Here is a 19,676-nt window from a genome sequence, read left to right as displayed (position 1 = left end):
CCATTTTATTCAATATTTTTGTAACATGAGATGAAAATGACATTTTGCTATCAAAAACTAATCCTAAAAATGTTTTTTCATTGACTATATTTATGTTTACATTGTTTATATAATTAATATTTAGATTGTACAAAGAATTACATCTATTAAAGACCATAACTGAACTTTTATAGGGATTAATATCCAGTTTCAATTTAGTTTTATAATATTTGTACAGTTCTCTAAGTCTTAGATTTAGGTCAACTTGTATTTGTAAAATATTTTCTCTAGAAGAATACATAACAATATCATCTGCATATTGCAATATATTTACATTTTTCAAATTTACAAATCGGTGAATTTCCGCAGTATATAGTAAATATATGAGGGGAGACAATGTAGAGCCTTGCATTACACCTTTAAATGCTAATTTCGGACCATAAAGCTTATTATTATATCGAACAAAAACTGTTCTTCCATAAAATAATTTAAATAACCATTCTGAAAATTTACCTGGTATGTTGTATGAATTAAGAATTTGAACGAGAGTTGATAGATCTACATTGTCAAATGCTCCTTGTACATCTAAAAAAACACTAATAAGAGGTAAGTTACATATCATAGCATTTTTAATATCACCTGTAAATTTTAGAAGACTATCTATTGCACTTTTTCCTTTACAAAAACCATATTGTAATGGAGGTATAATATTTCTAGTTTCTGCGTACATTTCTAATCTATTTTTAACCATATTTTCAAAAATCTTTCCCATACAAGATGACAAAGCAATCGGTCTGTATGATTCAGCTAAAGACGGATCCTTTTCAGGTTTTAAAACAGGTATAATTGCTAGAGTTTTCCAAGAGTCGGGTATTAAATTATGTTCCCATAAATTGTTATATATTTCAAGTAATTTCATTTTACAATTAACATGAAGATTTTTAATAAGTAAATATGGTATATCATCAAGTCCCGGAGTAGTATCTTTTCTATTGTTCATAGCAAGAATAAACTCTTCAAAGGTAAATGGTTTTATTAAATGTGTGTTTAAATCATTCATTTTAAAATATCCTTTTATATTTTCAACGTTTTCAGTTTCTTTGTTAGTGGCAACTTTATTTAAAAAATCATTTACCCAAGAATCATCACCTACTGCATTTTTCCGTCTTATACGATTAAATCTTTTAACAAAATTCCAAATTTTTCCTATACTGGTATGTCTATTAAAACTGGAACATAATTCAATCCAACTACTTCTTTTTTGTTCTTTAATAATTAGTTTCTTTTCTGCATCAATTTTTCTGTATACAATATAATTTTCTATTGAAGGATATTTTTTATAATTATACAAAGCAAATCTACTTCTATTTACAGCTTCGATGCATTTTTGATTCCACCAGGGTACAGGTATATGACTTTTAACACAATTCGACTTAGGTTTAATAACTGGTATATATTCAACTTTTAAATTATTAATTATTGTGCAAAATTGTTCGTATGCTAATATAGGATTTGTTATTGAACCAAAATTATTTAGACATTTATAAGATGAATCTGAATAAGAGCTCCAGTCTACTTTTTTATATATAAACCTTTCTGGTTGTTCCACATATTCATAAATTTGTGGTGTTATGTATAAATTAACTAAAGTTGGAAAATGATAGCTGCCCAAAGTATCATCTGACAAAACAGACCAATCGCATAAACCAGCAATGACAGGAGAGGCAAAAGCTACATCAATAGCAGATGGGGCTTGATTAGGACGATTTAATGTGGTACTTTCACCAGTATTTAAAACACATAAATTTATCTCGTCTAGCATGTCGTAGATCTGTGTTCCTCTAATTTGATTACTTTGACATCCAAATATAGTGTGATGTGCATTCATATCACCCATGACTAATACCGGAGAAGAAAGAGAAAGAATAATATTTTTTAATAATGTAACAGGGAATCGCCCTCTTCGAGGAGGACAATAACATCCTAAAATATTTAAGAACCCAGAATTTATTTCAACTTTAATTGCAACAGTTTGAATTTTATCATTTGATTGGGTGGTAACATTAGAACATTTTAAAAATTCTTTATAAAAGACGGCAACACCACCATGACCTTTGTTTACATTGTGATCCCAACGATATACTTTATAACCTCTAATATTTACTGTATCTGTATTTTTTAACCAAGTTTCATTTAAAATCAAGATGTCAATATTATGTTTAGCAAGTAAATGTGTGACTAAAGGAAGCTTTGGTCTTAAACTTTGTATATTATGTTGTACAATATTTAAGGAATCTATAATAACCTGATCCATTATAGATTGATGTTTTTAAGAAATACTTCTTTGATTGTAGAAGTATTAACAGGTAAGTTAGTGTCTTTTTTTGAAAGGGAAGTTAATGTTTGTACTAAAGCTGTTAAAATTAAATCGTTATTGATAACTTCTGAAATAAAATCTTTCTCTTTTTCTCTTAGGTGTGTAACTTTGAGCTGCTTTAGCAAAACTCGAGTTCAGATTAGGAAAATGTGAACTTAGGGTACTGTTTTTGTTTATAATTTTTCTTTATTTTCAAGTATTTTTTGAATTTTAACTGGACAAAGTCTGGAAACTGCGGTATGGTTTCCTTTACAATTTACACAGATAGGATTCTCAACATTAGTACATTCTTTATAATTATGACCTTCTGTACAAATTGAGCAAACCATATCTCATTTACAGAACTTTGTAGTGTGTCCAAATTTCATGCACTTATAACATTGCATTACAGGTTTTATATATGTTTCGACTTTAAATTTACATAGCTCGTACGTTACATATTCTGGCAAAATGTTACCTGCAAATGTTATAGAGACAGTCTGAAGTGGAATCATTCCACTATCGGACCGTTTCATAAATCGCCTCACTGAAAGTATTTCCTGTTGAGAAGATAATTTATTAAATAAATGTTTGTTACTGAGATCAGTGGGAACAAACTTTACAACACCAGTACATTCAGTTGTCGATGCGGGGATAAATGCTTTTAATTCTTGAACATTTAAAAAGGTTGAATCACGTAATAGTGAATTTGCATTTTTTGCATTGTCAAATATTACGGCATATTTTAGTGCATTTACTCGTCTCAATTCCTTGACTCCTTTTACATATCTACTGAATAAATTATTTAAGTAAACTGACTTTTATTACCAAATTTAACCTCTTCTTTAATGCTTTGTATAAATACAGTAAATGTTGTGTTTGGTGAATTTTCTTGATAACTCCTTATATAATTAGGTTTTAAATAAGGCGCATAAAATGTAGGGTCCTCATCTTTATCTGAATTTTTCCTCTTCATGTGGTAGTGGTAAAGTAGCTTCTTTCTTCCTTTTATTTGGTGGTGGTTTAGCAGGAGAATTTCTCATCCCTTTTTGTTTTGGGTGCCGCCACTGTCAGCACCCATTTTTATCGCACAAAAACGGGGCTAGGATTTAATTAACTCTATAAATTATTTAATATCAAAAGACTGTAGAAAAAATGAACTTCCCGCCTCAAAGTTCCCCAACCCAGAAAAACAGAACCAAAAAAAAAAAAAATTACTACACCCACAGATTAAGAATGACAACTGTGCATGTGTGTCATTTTGTTTTTTTTTTATTAAGTATTTTACGGCCCTTGATGTGTCTTCCTGACTCAGTGTGTTGCCAGATGACTAGTATTCCCTCAAATTTGACCAATATTACTTTAAATTTGAAATTTGTAACAAAAATTCTACATGCATTTGTAGGCGTATATTCAACATTATTCATATTATTAACCGGGCCTGCTTGAATTTATTTGTGACTGGATTCCACACGGATGATAATTTTAAGCCAGCCTCTCTGTTGAAATTGGTATATTTTTAATTTCAATCGCCTTCCGGACCATTCGTGGATAATAGTGGCGATCAGTAGAGAACCTTAGGCATATGTAGTTCAATCCAGTGATTTGTTCCAGCGTTCAGTATATGATTGGCAATCGCTGATTTGTGTGGTTGTCGATTTTTAACAGCTGCGATGTGCTCTTTGACCCTTTCAGCTATTGATCGTTTCGTTTGGTCAATATAACAGCTATCACAACTACAGTCAATTTTGTAGACACCTGGAACTTCGTAAAGCAACTTATCCTTTGGTGAAAATTGTTCGTTACTTTTGAGGGCGGATAATATAGTCTTAATGGAGTATTTATTTAGTGCTGTTTCAATTTTGTCCGTTATTCCTCTTAAGTAAGTCATGTACGCTGGTTGTCTATTCACTTCCGGTGTTTTAGCTTTTGTTACGCGCTTATTTTGCCTTCTACTCATTATGTACCCGTTTCTCTTGAGCACTTCTTGAACGTGGGATAGTTCTTCTTCCACATTCAGGGGCACAGAGATCTTGCGCTCTGTTTGTGAAAGTAGTGATGACTGATATCCAACACTTCAATAGGCAATTAGCAGCTCTGTTGAATTTTAATTACTCGTTTTAGACAATTTTTTCTTGTTATTTTCTATATATTATGATGGTTTCTAGTAAATTCTACATTTCTTCTTCGCTTTAGCTCGCAACGAATTTTTTTTTAATGTTGTACATATTTAGAAAACCGATTTAGTACAGATCGATTTTTGCCACACGAAATCTATTAGAAACAAATTTTATTTCCTTGAATTTGTCTAATCTTTTTCAAAGTAATTTATTAAGGTTTATGTAAATTAAAAAAAAAAACACGAAGATGAAAAAGAAAATGCATTTTATGTTTATGGGATCTAGGAGTGTTCAATAAAAATCACGTTTATTTGTAGGTATATAATTTAATATTCAATGTCAATTTCTAAACTAAAATTGAAAAAAAAAACACGGGGACAAATTACATTTAGTAGGTTATTAAGTTCGCATAGTCATAATAAATCATAGCGTACCATTGGGCACATATTAGTTTTCTCTAAGAAGATTTTATACTCAAATTTGTCGACTACGATTTGGACATTGTAAATTCAATGCACATTTACACCGAATGAAGATCATTAATTCTCCGATTTGTCTTTTATGCTCTAGTAACGAAAATCAAACATTAGAACATATATTTTTTGATTGCCCGGCCTTCAATTTAAACAGAATTTTGCTCATTGCTAAGCTTCAAGAACTATATAAGATTATTCCGCCATCGCTTCAAGAATTATTCAAATGCACTGCAACTTTTAAACCAATTTACGACTTCATCATAGCAACAATCGGAGAATTATAAACATTTCAATTATGGACACATACATGGACTTAACACAAACTTATAATTAATGAAAAGATTTGGCGATATCGCCTTGAAAAATTTTTGAATTTTCATGGAAATACTACTGAAGATTAGGCTGTATGGTCTCGTACCTTTGTCTATCCACTTGTGGATAAAATATACCACTACTACTATTAGTTTTCTCTAAAATCTAAAGAAGGTACTTAATAGCCATACAGTTTTTATAAAGTAGTTTAGCATAACTTTAACAAAAAACTGAGTTTTTCAAAAAATATCTTTACTAATGAGCTAAGTACCTACAATTTATTTAACAAGTGATAAACAAGATACAAGGAAAAAGAACAAAACAAGGATTAACAATTTGATTACTAAAAGTCATGGAAATCACAGGCATTGTGTGTGTATTAATGGAATATTTATATTCTTCGGAATGTCTTTGGTACCTACCCCTAATGCTTTGTAACTCTGGAGGATTAAGATGTTTCACTGCAAATCAATAAAATCAATAGTTTTTTGACACATTTCATAAAATTTTATTAAATAAAACTAATGCTACTATAACCGAGACCGTATTCATAACACGCTTCCGGTTAGATAATTATTATAAATTAAGTACATAAATTCATTGACTATCGTCAAAGTTATTAACGTTATTAAGTATAGGTAATAATTCACGACGGCTGAGTTACCTTATATATTATAAAGTTTAGTAATGACTCAATACGATAGGAATCAACGATATGGGTGTCTTTGATAAAATCGCCACAAAAGTCAATTAGAACGGAAACTGGTTCAGACAGGACGAAGGGCAACATGAAAGTTTTCCGACAACGAAATGACTCGAATTATCGTACATTGATCGAAATACCAAATTACTGGCATCGGTCTAAAGATTATGCCTGCAATACAGTTAATAAAATCTATTTAACCTGATTTCTGAACATTGCGGCATTATACTCTATAATGGAGCAATGTTCAGAAATCAGGTGAATTATAAAAACTCGCTTTACAAGTCATCAACAGGATACGTTTCCTTATCTTATGACTTTACTGTATTGGCCCTCGGCCTAATAACACCCTGGAAAATACAAAGTTATTCTAATGATTAAACTAGTTTAAAGCGGGATATATAACTTTCCTGATGCGGTTTGTTTATACCAAAGGATATTAACACTAAATAATATATCTTATACATTTGAAAGGTGGACTGACAGCCTCATCATGTATGCTTAGTATAACAATATGCCGTGCCTAATGCTTAATCACTGATAATTAATAGGTACCTAGATAAGGCCTCGTACTGTCGTGAGCTCTTTAGCAACATCCAAAATTAGTAAAAAAAAACGTGATTAATACTGAATTTTACAGTAAATACTTAGTAAATACATTTTTTTACTCCATAATTTCTCTAATACATTTAGACTTTTTTAAGAACTATAATTTTATATTATAACACATCTATACAAATAAAGAGATTTGCTGTGATTGTATTCTATTGTACTGTATCAACTACAGTCTAAATGCCTGGGAAAGGAAATTTTGAAGGGGGCATACAGATAATTTAAGAGGTTTCACTATATACACGGTTCATTAAAAAGAAACATAACAATTCTCATTTGTGATCTCAAAACAGAGGCAAATTAACTGGATATAATTTACATATTAACACAATTAGGGCCGTATAATATATGTAAAAATTCATGTATTACACAAAAGTCAAATTTACATAAATTATTATTTGAAATCCAATCACTATATTCATAGTAAAACACAAACATACTCAATATGAGACATAACGACAAAATTTCTCACATAAAAAGGAAAAATAAAAAAATTAAAATCATTATAGAATTGGTCATATACTGAATGTATAAATCATCATATGTTTTCTGATAGTAATAACGAGCCTATTGCTCCAAATATACTTTCGCGCTTTACTGATTCTATTAAACGGTGATCTACTGAAAACCTCTTAATGCGTTTATAAACTTATATTAAAAAACAGCATATCCTGAGCTGCGTTTTTAAAAATAGCTACAATATATTGTAATCTAGATAGATGTAGTTTCTTAAATGTCAATAAATATTTATTGACATTTTGTTTCTTAAAATACTTAGTTGTAATTTAAGCGTTGCAGGCGGTTTCTTTATCTGGATTGTAAAGCTGGTCAGAAGGGTCCACTTTCTTCCAGTTGAGAGACTTAGACATTGTCGCCACTGGTTCCTGTAAAGATAAAATTAATAATAAAATAGTTACTCACTAAACTATCTGCCTACCCCATAATAATGTGTAGCGAAGACAGGTCGCTAGATATATACCGCTGGTAGGATCATGGTGCTTTTTTAGACATATAAATCTTTCAGAAAAGGGAAAGAGATTGTTTTTTTAATGGGGGATTTCGGCTATTGTCAGGTGCTATGACCTGTAACACTGCGACTTGTATAGATCTATTGTGCTCATCCTTATTCAAAGTGCGGTACTTAGACCGTAAGGGACAAGAATTTAAGACTATTCTTAGGAGCGATGGTTTTTATCTCCTCAGGATATAGTGTATACTTTCCAAAGGAGATATTTCGTTCATGCAAAAGAGGGCTACAACCACATAGGATGTGCAGTAGCGTATCATCTTCTGCTTGGTAAAAATCTGCAGATTGGGATTGTTAGTAATATGGACTTTTGACGCTATTGCTAACAATGTATTTGTAATTGTAACACATGTCAGGTTGATCTCCATGTGGTTTCCCCTGGAAAACTACTTGACAAACTTATGGTAACTGTTACCACTTCATTATCATCCATTAAAATATCTTCCGAAAACGGAAACGAAGGAATTCCTATCAAAATCTGTTGCGTGGTTTAGAATTAAGAAGAGAAAATAGAATTATCTATCAGAGCAATTTTTCTTAATATGACAAATAGTGTTGTATTTTTTCTGCAATTGAAATTTAGATAGATAGATAGATAAATGGCAAACAAATTAAAGGACATCCTGATGGTAATAGCTTGTACACATATATAGCATCACGTTATCATATACCCCCATTTCCATTCAAAACGACTAAGATGTTATTCCTCTTATCCTGCAACTTGTAAATTCTACTGAATTCAAAGACTAAAGAAAATTACTATCTATCTACTACTATCTTGTATCCACGGTAGTTAAAAATGGTCACGCTACAAAGTAAATATAAATCACGCGTGTTGAATTCTGATAAGACGGTTTTAACGAGATTTCAAGTAATATAAATAAAAATGTGCCAGTTTTATACAAAGTAATTGATATAATATCCAATATAAGTACATAATCAGAAGATTCAATAATATATCTTATCATTATATGGACTTTGTGTGTTGAAGGATAATTAACGATATTGATTTATTGCATTAATATTAAGTCAATGACCAATTAATTAAATTGAATTATATATTACAACATTTAATCACATTGGTTTATTTTTTATTAATATAATCAATCATATCCCTGAACAATACACAAAGCCCCATTTAGTCCCAAGGTAAGCAGAGCTTGTGTTATGGGTACTAGATAACCGATATAAACACTTAAGAAACTTTTTTGTAAATACATACATAATATAAACAGAAAACACCCAGACTGATACAAACAATCATACTCATGAATACAAATGCTTGTACCGTGCGAGAATTCGAACCCGTGACCATCTGAAGTAAAGCGGTGTGCTAAACCGCTAGACTACCGAGGATGTCAAATATAATAATATTGTTATAAACACATCACATGATATATATAGCACCTATCTAAATTATTTTTCTCCCTGAATACCTAGTAAGTAGAGTATTTTTGTTGTCATTCACAACATTTGATATGATAAGAATGTTATCTGATTGACGATAATAATATCCATACTTGATAAAAATACTTTACAAAACAAAATACTAATTAATCACTAATTCCTGCGCACCTATAACAATTATTATATATATTTAATCGAATTAGGGGTTATTTTGCGTAAGTCCAATTCTAACTACTTTTTAAGGGATTTATTTATTATTTTGTTTAATTCGGCTACGGATATAGCTTGAAGAAGAAGTTGACTCTTCAGCTCGGTTTGGTCGCCGAGGAGTCAACATTAGGTTTCCAAGCTATATTTGAGCTCTATTTGAAGCCTGATAATGCCTCGTTCAGAGGCGAAACACGTGTCGCAATACAGGCGCAGACTCAATAACGGTCGGAATTTGATCGCCATTAGAGAAGATCGTAACGGTAGTCCAGTTTCCACACTGAATTTGTGGTCTCACACATGCTATTATAATTGTTGCGGAATTAAACAAAATATTATAAATCCATCAAGCAGTAAATATTATATTACTGAAAAGGTTGTTTGTTTGTGTAGTAATTATTATCAGCTCTGGAACTACTAATCTAATTATTATTTTGGTGTTGGATTGCCCATTTAACTCGGAAGGCTATAGGCTATATAACACGCTATGAATATGCTCAGCACCCCAAACAGATGAGCATAAATGAAAAAATGTTAGAAAACGGGGAAATTACATACTTTCCAAAGCAGATGAATTTGCACGAGTTGGTTTAGAGTGCCTATCAATACCGTTTCTTTGAGAACAAGTTGTTATTCTGTCACAAGAAATAACGCAAAATATAACAAATGCTAATTAGCTAACATTTGTAAAATAATTTAAGTGTAACATCTAATGAAGTTAACATGTTATCAGTTGATTATCGGTAAATAGATTAAGTGAAGTGTATATAACATGCACTGCTTTTAAAGTAAAACTGAGATAACATATTGAATACTACTTATGTTTTAAACAAAGTATTATATCATTAAGTCTACAGATTTAAAAATGCAGGTTCTCAAATATCATTTTCAGCCTCTATATATTAGGAGACATTGAATTAAAAATGAATGATAAAAACGAGTTCCAAATTTAAATAATTCCTTTTTAATTGGAAGAGGCTGCTACTATGGTAATCTCAGTCTAAATTGTTATATGTTGTATGTTGTTCAGAACAGCAACATTCAGAACATAGACAACTTTGCAAACATTTTATTTTACATATAGTCATGTTTATAACATGTAAATATGTCATGATAATATGATGGACATATGAATCAAGGATTACATAAGAATTTTGTTATCAAAAAGCAATATTTATTTAGTTTATTGGTATTTTTTTACTTGGTGAAAAGGAAAATATGCTAAAACATTGAACTTTTTAAGTACATTTGGTGCACATAAAGAATATGTTCAGACAGGATTGCTCTGATACATTATATATACCATGTTACTATAATTAGTGTCAAAAATATTCAATTCAAAAGAAAGAGCACTACAGCCCAGTATCTTGCTGTAACAAAAAGCTGTGAGGAATTGACTGAATGAAATTGTACAGAGACAGGTTGTGACCTGCCAGATTAACACTTATTACTTTTACAAGTAACTCATGGGGAATACACATAGTATAGTTAGTTTATAATATTAACAAAATATAACACTTGTCCTACATACCTTTGAAATAAGTTTTCCATCATCTCCAATCATAAACTCTTCCAGACGAAAAACTAATGGTGATGCATTTCCAAGGTGGAATATTCTAGAGGAAGTGCCTCGTGTAACTCTGAACTCTATAGTTTTGGCCATGAGTACATCTGTGACCATGTAAACTGACTTCTTACCTTTCAAGTCTGAAACAAAATTACCACACCATAAAACATTTAGTTAACAACTCAGTCAGAGTTAAAGCTAGTGCAATTTATTAAATCCATTTTCTATAGTACACATATAGTAGAAGTATTCTATAAAACTTGTATCAATATGAGATTTTCAGTTTAATCTAAATTTCTCAAGAACAAATTATTTATATTTATGTGTACCTAGACAAAAAGGTTTAGAAATTACTATACTTTATATAATGTTATGATTTAATTCACGATAAAAGTTTTTTTTATTTTGCACTTGCTTCTAATTTAAACATACCTTTATTGTTCTCCACATCCAAATATATATTATTGACCAACTCTCTTATTGTTGGGATTGAAGTATGTGTGAAGTTTACCATAATCACTCTCACTTTATTTTTGTTCGAGCCTCATCTTGCAATGTTATCTGATGATGAATTAAAAAGAAAAACAATATGATATTCATAGTTCCAATTTCAAAATTTTCATCAGCAATTGTAAAAAAATAACATATCCAAAACTTACAAGAATAAGTCAGGTATACAGTATGTATTTCTCTAAATAAATGTATCAGTTTCAATAGAGTAGCACATACATAATTTTCATGAGTTAGCAGTACTCATTTTATGAATAATTACTTTATATATACAACTATTTTTACATATATTAGTCCAGTAAGTAAATTGAGATTGTAAACACACAATACAATATAAAAACTATATTATAGTTGTCTTTTATAATTTGTTATGTCAGCAAGCAATGTTATTTATATTTTGATTACATTACATGAAGAATGACAGCTGTTTATAAAATATTCAGAATGCTATATTGGTATATAATTTGCTTCAATGTCAGATAATAAGAATTTCCCAGGCAATTCTTTGAAAACATCTATATGGGAAGTAGAACCAATGTAATAATATATCATAGAAAACAGTCCTATGTTTGCTAGAGTCAAGGTTGTTTCAATGTCAACTTTTGGAATTAGTAAATAAAAATGAGTCAATCTAGTAATATATTACTGGTGGTGGGATATTCTACTTAAATGATTGACTACAATACTACCAAAACTAAGTAGCTACTAAAAACGTAATAAACAGTAATAAAATATACCTTGACGCTCTCGTGTGGAAATTTAAAGTCTGGATCGTTAAAATCGCCTTCTTCCAGCCATTTCAAGTAGTCTTTATTTGATTTCTCCGTATTAACATGTTTAATTAGTTGCCCCAGTGGTGTGAACACTTTACTATTTATTTCTTTTTCATTTTGTACAAACAAAGATGTCGTTTCATATAATACTGCTTCTGTTATATGCGGAATACAAATCAGCTTACTACTTCCTATTTCTACTTCAATTTCGTCTCTAATAAATGGCCAGGCTTCTTCGAGTCTCAGAGATTTAAGATTATCCAAACTTACATCTTTGCGTATTTCATGTGAATACAATGATTTTACTACAACTTTAAGCTTTTTGGGCATATTTGATAAATTAAATGTTGGGTTACAATATTTAGTAATAAACAAATTAAAGAGAAATACGAACAAACGAATTAATACACACAATTAGACCTGCAAACAACAAGCTCTTTTATTTTGTTAAAATTTATGTACCGTGAATACTACCATTAAAACAACGCGTTACGCAGTGAATGAATGAATAAAATCAAATCAGAATTACTGTCACATATTGTGTTACAACCATGCTAATAGTTTGACAATGATAGCTATCCAGATAGATTAATAAAAATATAGATTATTCAAATCTATGAATTCATACATAGTTTTGAATCGAATCAGTGTATGGATATTTCACGCAAAAGAATCTATTATAGATTCGTTTTTTTGTGTTGATAACTTAAAAATATTTTCAAATACATTCATATAAGTAAAATACTTTTATTAATTTTTGTTCTTCAACTTACGGTGATTCCGTGTTCCTTCATAGATCATAATAAATGATAAATAAAAAAGGAATGTATTGTTGACAAACTAACTACCAACCTATAGCAATGTACCATATCAGGTCGACCTCCACGCGGTTCCCTCTGGAAAGCATCGTGATAAATTCTTGGTGGATTGACAGTTTGGTACCCCGCCAGCGTAAACCGTTAGCGCAGGAGGGTGCATCATTCCATTATTATCTATAAAAAAAACTGCCAACCTATACTTCGCTCATATTGTTATTGCGAACTATTGTGTCTTATTTTTATATTAATAGTGAAATCGATATCGATTCTCCATAAATTCATTAAGATTACAAACTCCAAAGAAAATTGTTTTCTGCGACAATGTTATTTTGTACTACGATTATTTTTTTAATCTATTCAGTACTATTTATAAATCTATTTTTCTATAGTCGACTAATATTCCACAATCGCAATCTTAGACTCAACCAAGGTGGTATTGGAAAAACGAAAAAATAAGATGGTTCACAATGAATAGATTTTCAAATCCCTAGTGACATAGGGATGTGAAAATAAAATCATTGTCTTTGTACCATTGCCATTCCATTTGTTTTATCCATGGCACTAAAAATAGGACGATAAATCTTGATTTAGATTTTTATAAACTATGTTTGGAGAGTCTAAGGTTTGGAGCATAAATCTTTAAAGATATATAATCTGTCACAATCCCACAGAACTAAGAGAACTAAGAGGTACTTATTTTGTTGTGTTCTATTCAAGTAAAAACCGGAATAATGAGAAGGCGCGAGTTTTAAAGATTATACAGATAATGTGTTTATCTATCCAAATTGCATTTATTTGGATGTATTATAAACAAAGATCATGAATACTATGTATTGTTAATGTCGCACACTTAATACAATTTCCAAAAACTACAAATTTTGGAAATTCTATACTGCAGTAATAAATTTGATTAAAAAAAATGTGATAGGTATCCGATTTAAAGCTGTGTTGTATTAGGTGTGTGTGATATTGTTGTTATAACATTTTCTATACTATTAAATGCTTAAGAGATTAACAGATGTCATGGTCATGCAAAGAAACAAGTAAATAGGTATAATGAATACAAAATTTAATTGCAGAAATTCTTAAGAACTATATTATTGTTAAGCTGGAATTAATGAGATTAAACAACAGTAATTAAGTATGTTTAAAATTAAATAAAGCTATTATAGTAAAAACTTAAATTAGGATAATAAATATATGTATGTTCACTTCAAACTCGATAATGATGTATTGTTGTATATTGTTTTAATTATATAGAGCATATAACAAAAATAATCAATTATGCATGATATCATCATACATCATTTAAACATATTACAACATATCCAAACTAGAACAAAAACTGTGAATAGTATTATTTTTATTGTCTTTAATATACAATTTTATTTGTTTTCTCGAATAGGTGAATAAAAATGGAATGTAAATTATGAATAATGAAATAGAACATTCAATATATCACCATTTAAGTAGAATTTCTTTATATTATATAATTTTTCAATATAGCTATATTCATATAAATATATATATATAATATACAGTGCACTAGCAATGTTCACTCTATAAACAATAATTTCTGTACAATTTCAAGAATTTCTCTTATAGCACAGTCCACAAATATAAATTATATTATTTGAAAATATAGCTATAGCTGAATGCATTCAACGGGGGAGACAACTTACAGACAACTTGCTTGTAGTAAAAATAATCTAATAGTGATAATAACCATACCAATACTATAATTGTGAGTTTATAATTATTTGGAATTTTGTTACTCAATCAAGCTTCAAAGCCTCAATGGATTTGAATGCCGTATAGGTAATATTGTAGATAAATATGATACTTTACATACCAACCAGTGTGACATTGAGCATAACTTTGTAATCACTGTAAAATCATGTTTCTATCAAACTACATGTATGAGACAAGAATATAAAAAACAACACATCAAAATATCTATGCTGTCTTCCCAATTGAATTGAAATAATTATTATAAGTATTATAATACCAGTGCTTTTAAAGCTAAGCCTCTTTACATTACATAAATCCTGGCAGTTTAATAAAATAAAATAAATTATCCTATTAAATATGTGCCATTGTTTGCTTTACTTCTTATGAACATTAGGTGTAGTAGACTGAAATACTGATGATGCTGACATTAAGTTCTCTATATATTGGCCCAGTACTTGATTTTCTGACCGTAGTTTCAAATTTTCTTCCTTCACTGAATCCACTCTTTGTGAAAGATCTGAAAAACAAAAACAAAATATAATTATTACAACAGAATAGCTTTTTAATTTTAATGTGTTAAATGAATATTTGGTTGCCTTTCTGCCAGTTATTCTTTATTAATTAAAATTTATAGAACCTGAGGTAAAGTTGAAAATATTGAACAACATCTTACAAACCTAATACTCATATGGGAGTGATGGAACTGTTAATAATCAGGACTAGTAGGCTCATTGACCTACATATAGATCTTTAGCGCAAGCAAGTGCACCATTAAATATTCATTACTTAATAAAACTTATTAATTACATGCTCAGTTATGCAGTCTATTGATAAATAACAAAATGTATGTCTATGAATGATACACAGCGATAATTCTTCTATTTGTCATGTAGTGGAAAATCAAACTATACTGTATACAAAACATGTGTACACAATAAATGAATGTGTGTAAAAAATTATGTGTACTATAACTATATATAACTAAAGTCAAAAATTATATCAAACAAACACACAATATAGACTACAACTATTTCAGAACCTTATAAAATAAGGAAAAATAATCTTTCAACTTATGCCATACCATCCAAAGTATTTTGTAGTTCCAAAACCTGTGAAATTAATCTAGCCTTCTCTTCTTGTTCATCTATTCCTGAATCTGGTTCAAAACTGGGCGGTCCATTTAGGCCAGGGCTAGACGAGCCTCCCGTGTAGGAACTAGGTAAAGAGTCCATAGAACGACCGTGATCTAGATGCATATGGTTGTTTTCTACATCGTCTGTAATTATTACTTGTGGATCGTCGTCCGCTAAGGGTATATTATCATCACTACACTTTTGCATAATTGAAGACATATATATTTCCAAAACGATTAGAACAAAACTAAATAGATGATACTATGGATTTTAATAACGAATATAAACTTTATTCTCTCTTGGAACAATGTAACACAGATTTAACCAAATAAACAAAATCAATATGCTGAGTCGAATATTTGTGTTGACGTTGACAACTTCAATAATCAATCGTTCACTGAGTCAAACAGTTCAAAAATTTAATAAAAATTAAACTGTTAATTGAATTTTATATATATTGTAATTTTTTATTACTAATGCCCTTGGAGTAATATTATATAAGAATATGAAACATGGAAATAGTACAGTCTCTAATAAACAATGAAAAGATATCACTGTAAAGAATTTAGAATATCAATATAAAAATTACTGAGAATTAGGCTGTATGATCTTGTACATTTGCCTAAACACATGTGGATAAGATATACAATTATATATTATACTAGCTGTCCCGGCAAGCGTTGTTTTGCCATCAAGTAAAAAAAAAAAAATTTAGGGGTAGACTACCCTAACATTTAGGAGGATGAAAAATAGATGTTGGCCGATTCTTAGACCTACTCAATACGCTCACAAAATTTCATGAGAATCGGTCAAGCCGTTTCGGAGGAGTATAGGAACGAAAACTGTGACACGAGAATTTTACATAAGGTATACATATATATTATTATTATAGTATGTAATATTATGTTATCTGTACTATTAGTGTAATTTCTATGATCTGTTATGAACTGTCTTCGTCACAGAACACCAATAAATGTCATTGTCAATCAATTTCATCTGTCATTTGGATTTACGATTTCGTTTCTGGTATATTTTTATGAAATTCAACTGATTAAATATTGGCATGATAAACTTTCAGTTTTAAGGAAATATTAAATCAATTCTCTTAAGTAAACATTTTGATGTTTACAATGGCATTGGCTCTAAGGAAAACTACCGACATCATCTCTACCTCAAAATGGATTATGCGAAGAGGTTATATTTTTTCTATGATTTACTTCCCTAGTATTTTTTAATGAAGCTTTTAATAATAACTTATTAACTATATTTCAGGCTGCTTATCCTTCTCTACTTTACCTGAAAAAGCAGAGGTCACAGAACAATCTGAAATTGATGTAAAGCGGCGTTCTAGCCGAAAACCAATCAATCCTATTTTAGAGCACAGACATAAATATCCTGAGTTTCTACCTGATCCGAACCCTAAGTGGAGAAACAGTCTTCGTGAGAAACTGGAGAGAGCCGATATGTTAAAAAGAAGAAATCAAATTGACATACCTGAATTTTATGTTGGCAAGTGTCTTTAGTGTTCTTTTACTACATACAATAATTGTTTATAAACCTCGAAACTGTTTTTGTGGTCTATAATTTCAGAATATTTTTCTATTTGTCTTTTTTATCAAATTGTTTTCTTCACACAACTGTTTCAGTAAAATAACCTGCTAAGATTGTATAATAATAAATAGGCTACATAAAAAATTGAATTTATTAAGCCTCTTTTATAATAAGTTGTTACGATTTTGAGCTTTATTAATTTATTTATCTGTTATGTAATGTAGTGAAAATGAATTTTTAGGATCAATTCTTGTCTGTCACCATAACCGATTCCCATGCTCAAAGCAAGACCAACAGGTTTGTGGGCATATGCATTGAAAGAAAAGGATGTGGACTTCGTGCAGATTTTACTCTTAGGAATGTTGTAGATCATCAGGGAGTAGAGGTTTGTTATAAAATTGACTCAAATTCTATGAATATGAAAATAATAATTATAATAGTTTAGTAAAGTATGTTATGGTATGGCATTGATGATTAACATTTTCATCCTCTGTTATAAAATAATGAATAAAAATAGTTTTTTTTTAAATGGAATATCTTTAATCAAAATATCACATAAGAAAATGGTATTTTTTTTAACAAACCATCATTGATGATTTACAAAAAAGTTTTAAAAACAAATGTAAGAAAGCTATCTCCTTTTGCTAGTAAAAACTGTTATAGCATGTTTAACAAGTGTTGTAACATTAGATGCATGTATACATTGCACTATTTATATGGAGCATGTGCCCAGTACAATAGTGAAATACAGACATATGCCTGTAATAATAGTTGTGTATATATAAATAAATAAATTTTAATATACTCTATTCCATCTCTTTATTTATTATTTAGTCTACAAGTGATCATTCAGAGAGCCATAAGGATCACCATTATCTATTTTCACTATTTATAAAAACATGTGACTGTAAAGAGAATTCTTTTTTTTAATTACAAAATTAAATGTATTTTATAGGTGAGGTATGATCTTTATGACCCAACCATTCATCAGATTCAAGTATTACGTCTTGAGAAACGACTTGATGATAAATTGTTATATTTAAGAGATGCTCTGCCTGAATATAGTACATTCCCATTTGATATGGATCCCGAAATATTACCAGAAGGAACACCTGTGCCAATCAACCCTGTTCAAGTATGTACTATTTCTTTTTTTATGTGTCATTTTTTTTATCACCTTTACTTTTTTATATAATGCATACCTGGAATAACCATGGAAATCATCTTCATAAATTTTCTATTTGCTTTACTGAATTGTGCCAAACAAGTATTACAAGTTAGTTACTAAGATTCTATGTTTGTCTTCAGGTACAACTGAAACCAAAACCTTGGTTAGAAAGATGGGAAAGGCAAGAACTCAAAGGTGTTTCCAACATCGAGGAACATTTGAAAGAAAAGATAGGGTTAGAGAGAGCTTAGGAAGAAACCTTGGGAGAAATATGACTTAATGCTACAGTATAGGTATATATGGATTTAAGCTACATAAAACATAGTAGTGTATGAATATGTTTATTTTTATTTCCATTCAATACAATTGTAGTATATTAATCATTAATGCCTCTTTTAGGAAAACTATACCAATGGAAGAGCAAAGTGAGATTTGGAGTGAAGTTTACAATCAACTAAACCAGTTACAAGTCCAAAGAAAGAAAGTCTCTAGGAAACGCACATATAGTACACCAAAAACACAACTTGGTTGAGCAGATCTAATGTGTTAATTATAAGAAAATATGTAGTTAAGTAAATATAATGTCTTTAAATAGCAGTGTCCTTATATTGTTTGATCCCTACCTGTATTAAAAATAACCATTTATTTAAAATAACTTTACTGATAGCTCTTTTTGACCTTTATATATACATGAGTACTTTTATTTGATTTTTACAGAAGAATCATATAACTCACTGACTGGGAGGTATAGTAAAACAAACTGAGGGACTGATAGCCCTGATTGCTAGCATTGTATCATGTCAGGCCTCCACTGGTTAACTGATGAGATTTCTTGTTTATCCCTCCATCGTTGAGTGGAATTACGTAAAATTATTTTTGGCTTTTTACTTCAATTTATTCGCTTTCATTCAGCAAGAAATTTCGTATATATTCTGTTTCGATTTTACTCTTTGTAATAATTTTAAATCCACTTTAAAATTAGATATAATTGAAACCCTATAGCGAAAATTCTGTATGTAGTTTGATAGCAATATATAATAATAATACATATTATTTACATAAGTACTAACGGAATTCTGCGGAAATAAGAATGTGCGAATGAAATGTTGTCTATGGACTCTATGGTTGATGGGTGCCATTATTCAAACGAGAGAGATGTAACAGATGTACGAAAAAAAAGTAATTCCTTTTAGGCATACAACATAATATATAATAATTGATTAGGT

The 19,676-nt window shown here is 29.9% G+C and overlaps 1 protein-coding gene and 2 pseudogenes across 1 annotated transcript; 1 reads left to right on the top strand and 2 right to left on the bottom strand.

The window, feature by feature from the left end:
- Positions 1-6,734: 6,734 nt before the first annotated feature.
- LOC131846467 (uncharacterized) lies at positions 6,735-12,560 on the bottom strand (annotated as a pseudogene).
- A 1,307-nt stretch (positions 12,561-13,867) lies between these two features.
- LOC131846516 (short coiled-coil protein homolog) lies at positions 13,868-16,094 on the bottom strand. The gene is made up of 2 exons (XM_059195839.1): positions 15,680-16,094; positions 13,868-15,115 (listed from the first exon to the last, which is right to left on the bottom strand). The coding sequence occupies exons 1-2, from the start codon at positions 15,948-15,950 to the stop codon at positions 14,973-14,975; spliced, it is 414 nt and encodes a 137-aa protein (XP_059051822.1). The 5' UTR covers positions 15,951-16,094; the 3' UTR covers positions 13,868-14,972.
- A 614-nt stretch (positions 16,095-16,708) lies between these two features.
- On the top strand, positions 16,709-18,986 carry LOC131846502 (large ribosomal subunit protein bL19m-like; annotated as a pseudogene).
- The last annotated feature ends 690 nt before the right edge of the window (positions 18,987-19,676 follow it).

This window comes from Achroia grisella, unplaced genomic scaffold, assembly GCF_030625045.1.
Source record: "Achroia grisella isolate CSIRO2021 unplaced genomic scaffold, CSIRO_AGI_Agris_v1 utg511, whole genome shotgun sequence".
NCBI lineage: Eukaryota > Metazoa > Arthropoda > Insecta > Lepidoptera > Pyralidae > Achroia > Achroia grisella.
The sequence above is the reverse complement of the archived record's forward strand: the minus strand, read 5'-3'. Positions and strand labels throughout refer to the sequence as shown.

Coding starts and splice junctions, on each gene's coding strand:
- LOC131846516 (XM_059195839.1), bottom strand. CDS start 15,950: ATGTCTTCAATTATGCAAAAGTGTAGTGATGATAATATACCCTTAGCG. Junction 15,116..15,679: donor ACTACAAAATACTTTGGATG/GTATGGCATAAG, acceptor TTTGTTTTTCAG/ATCTTTCACAAAGAGTGGAT.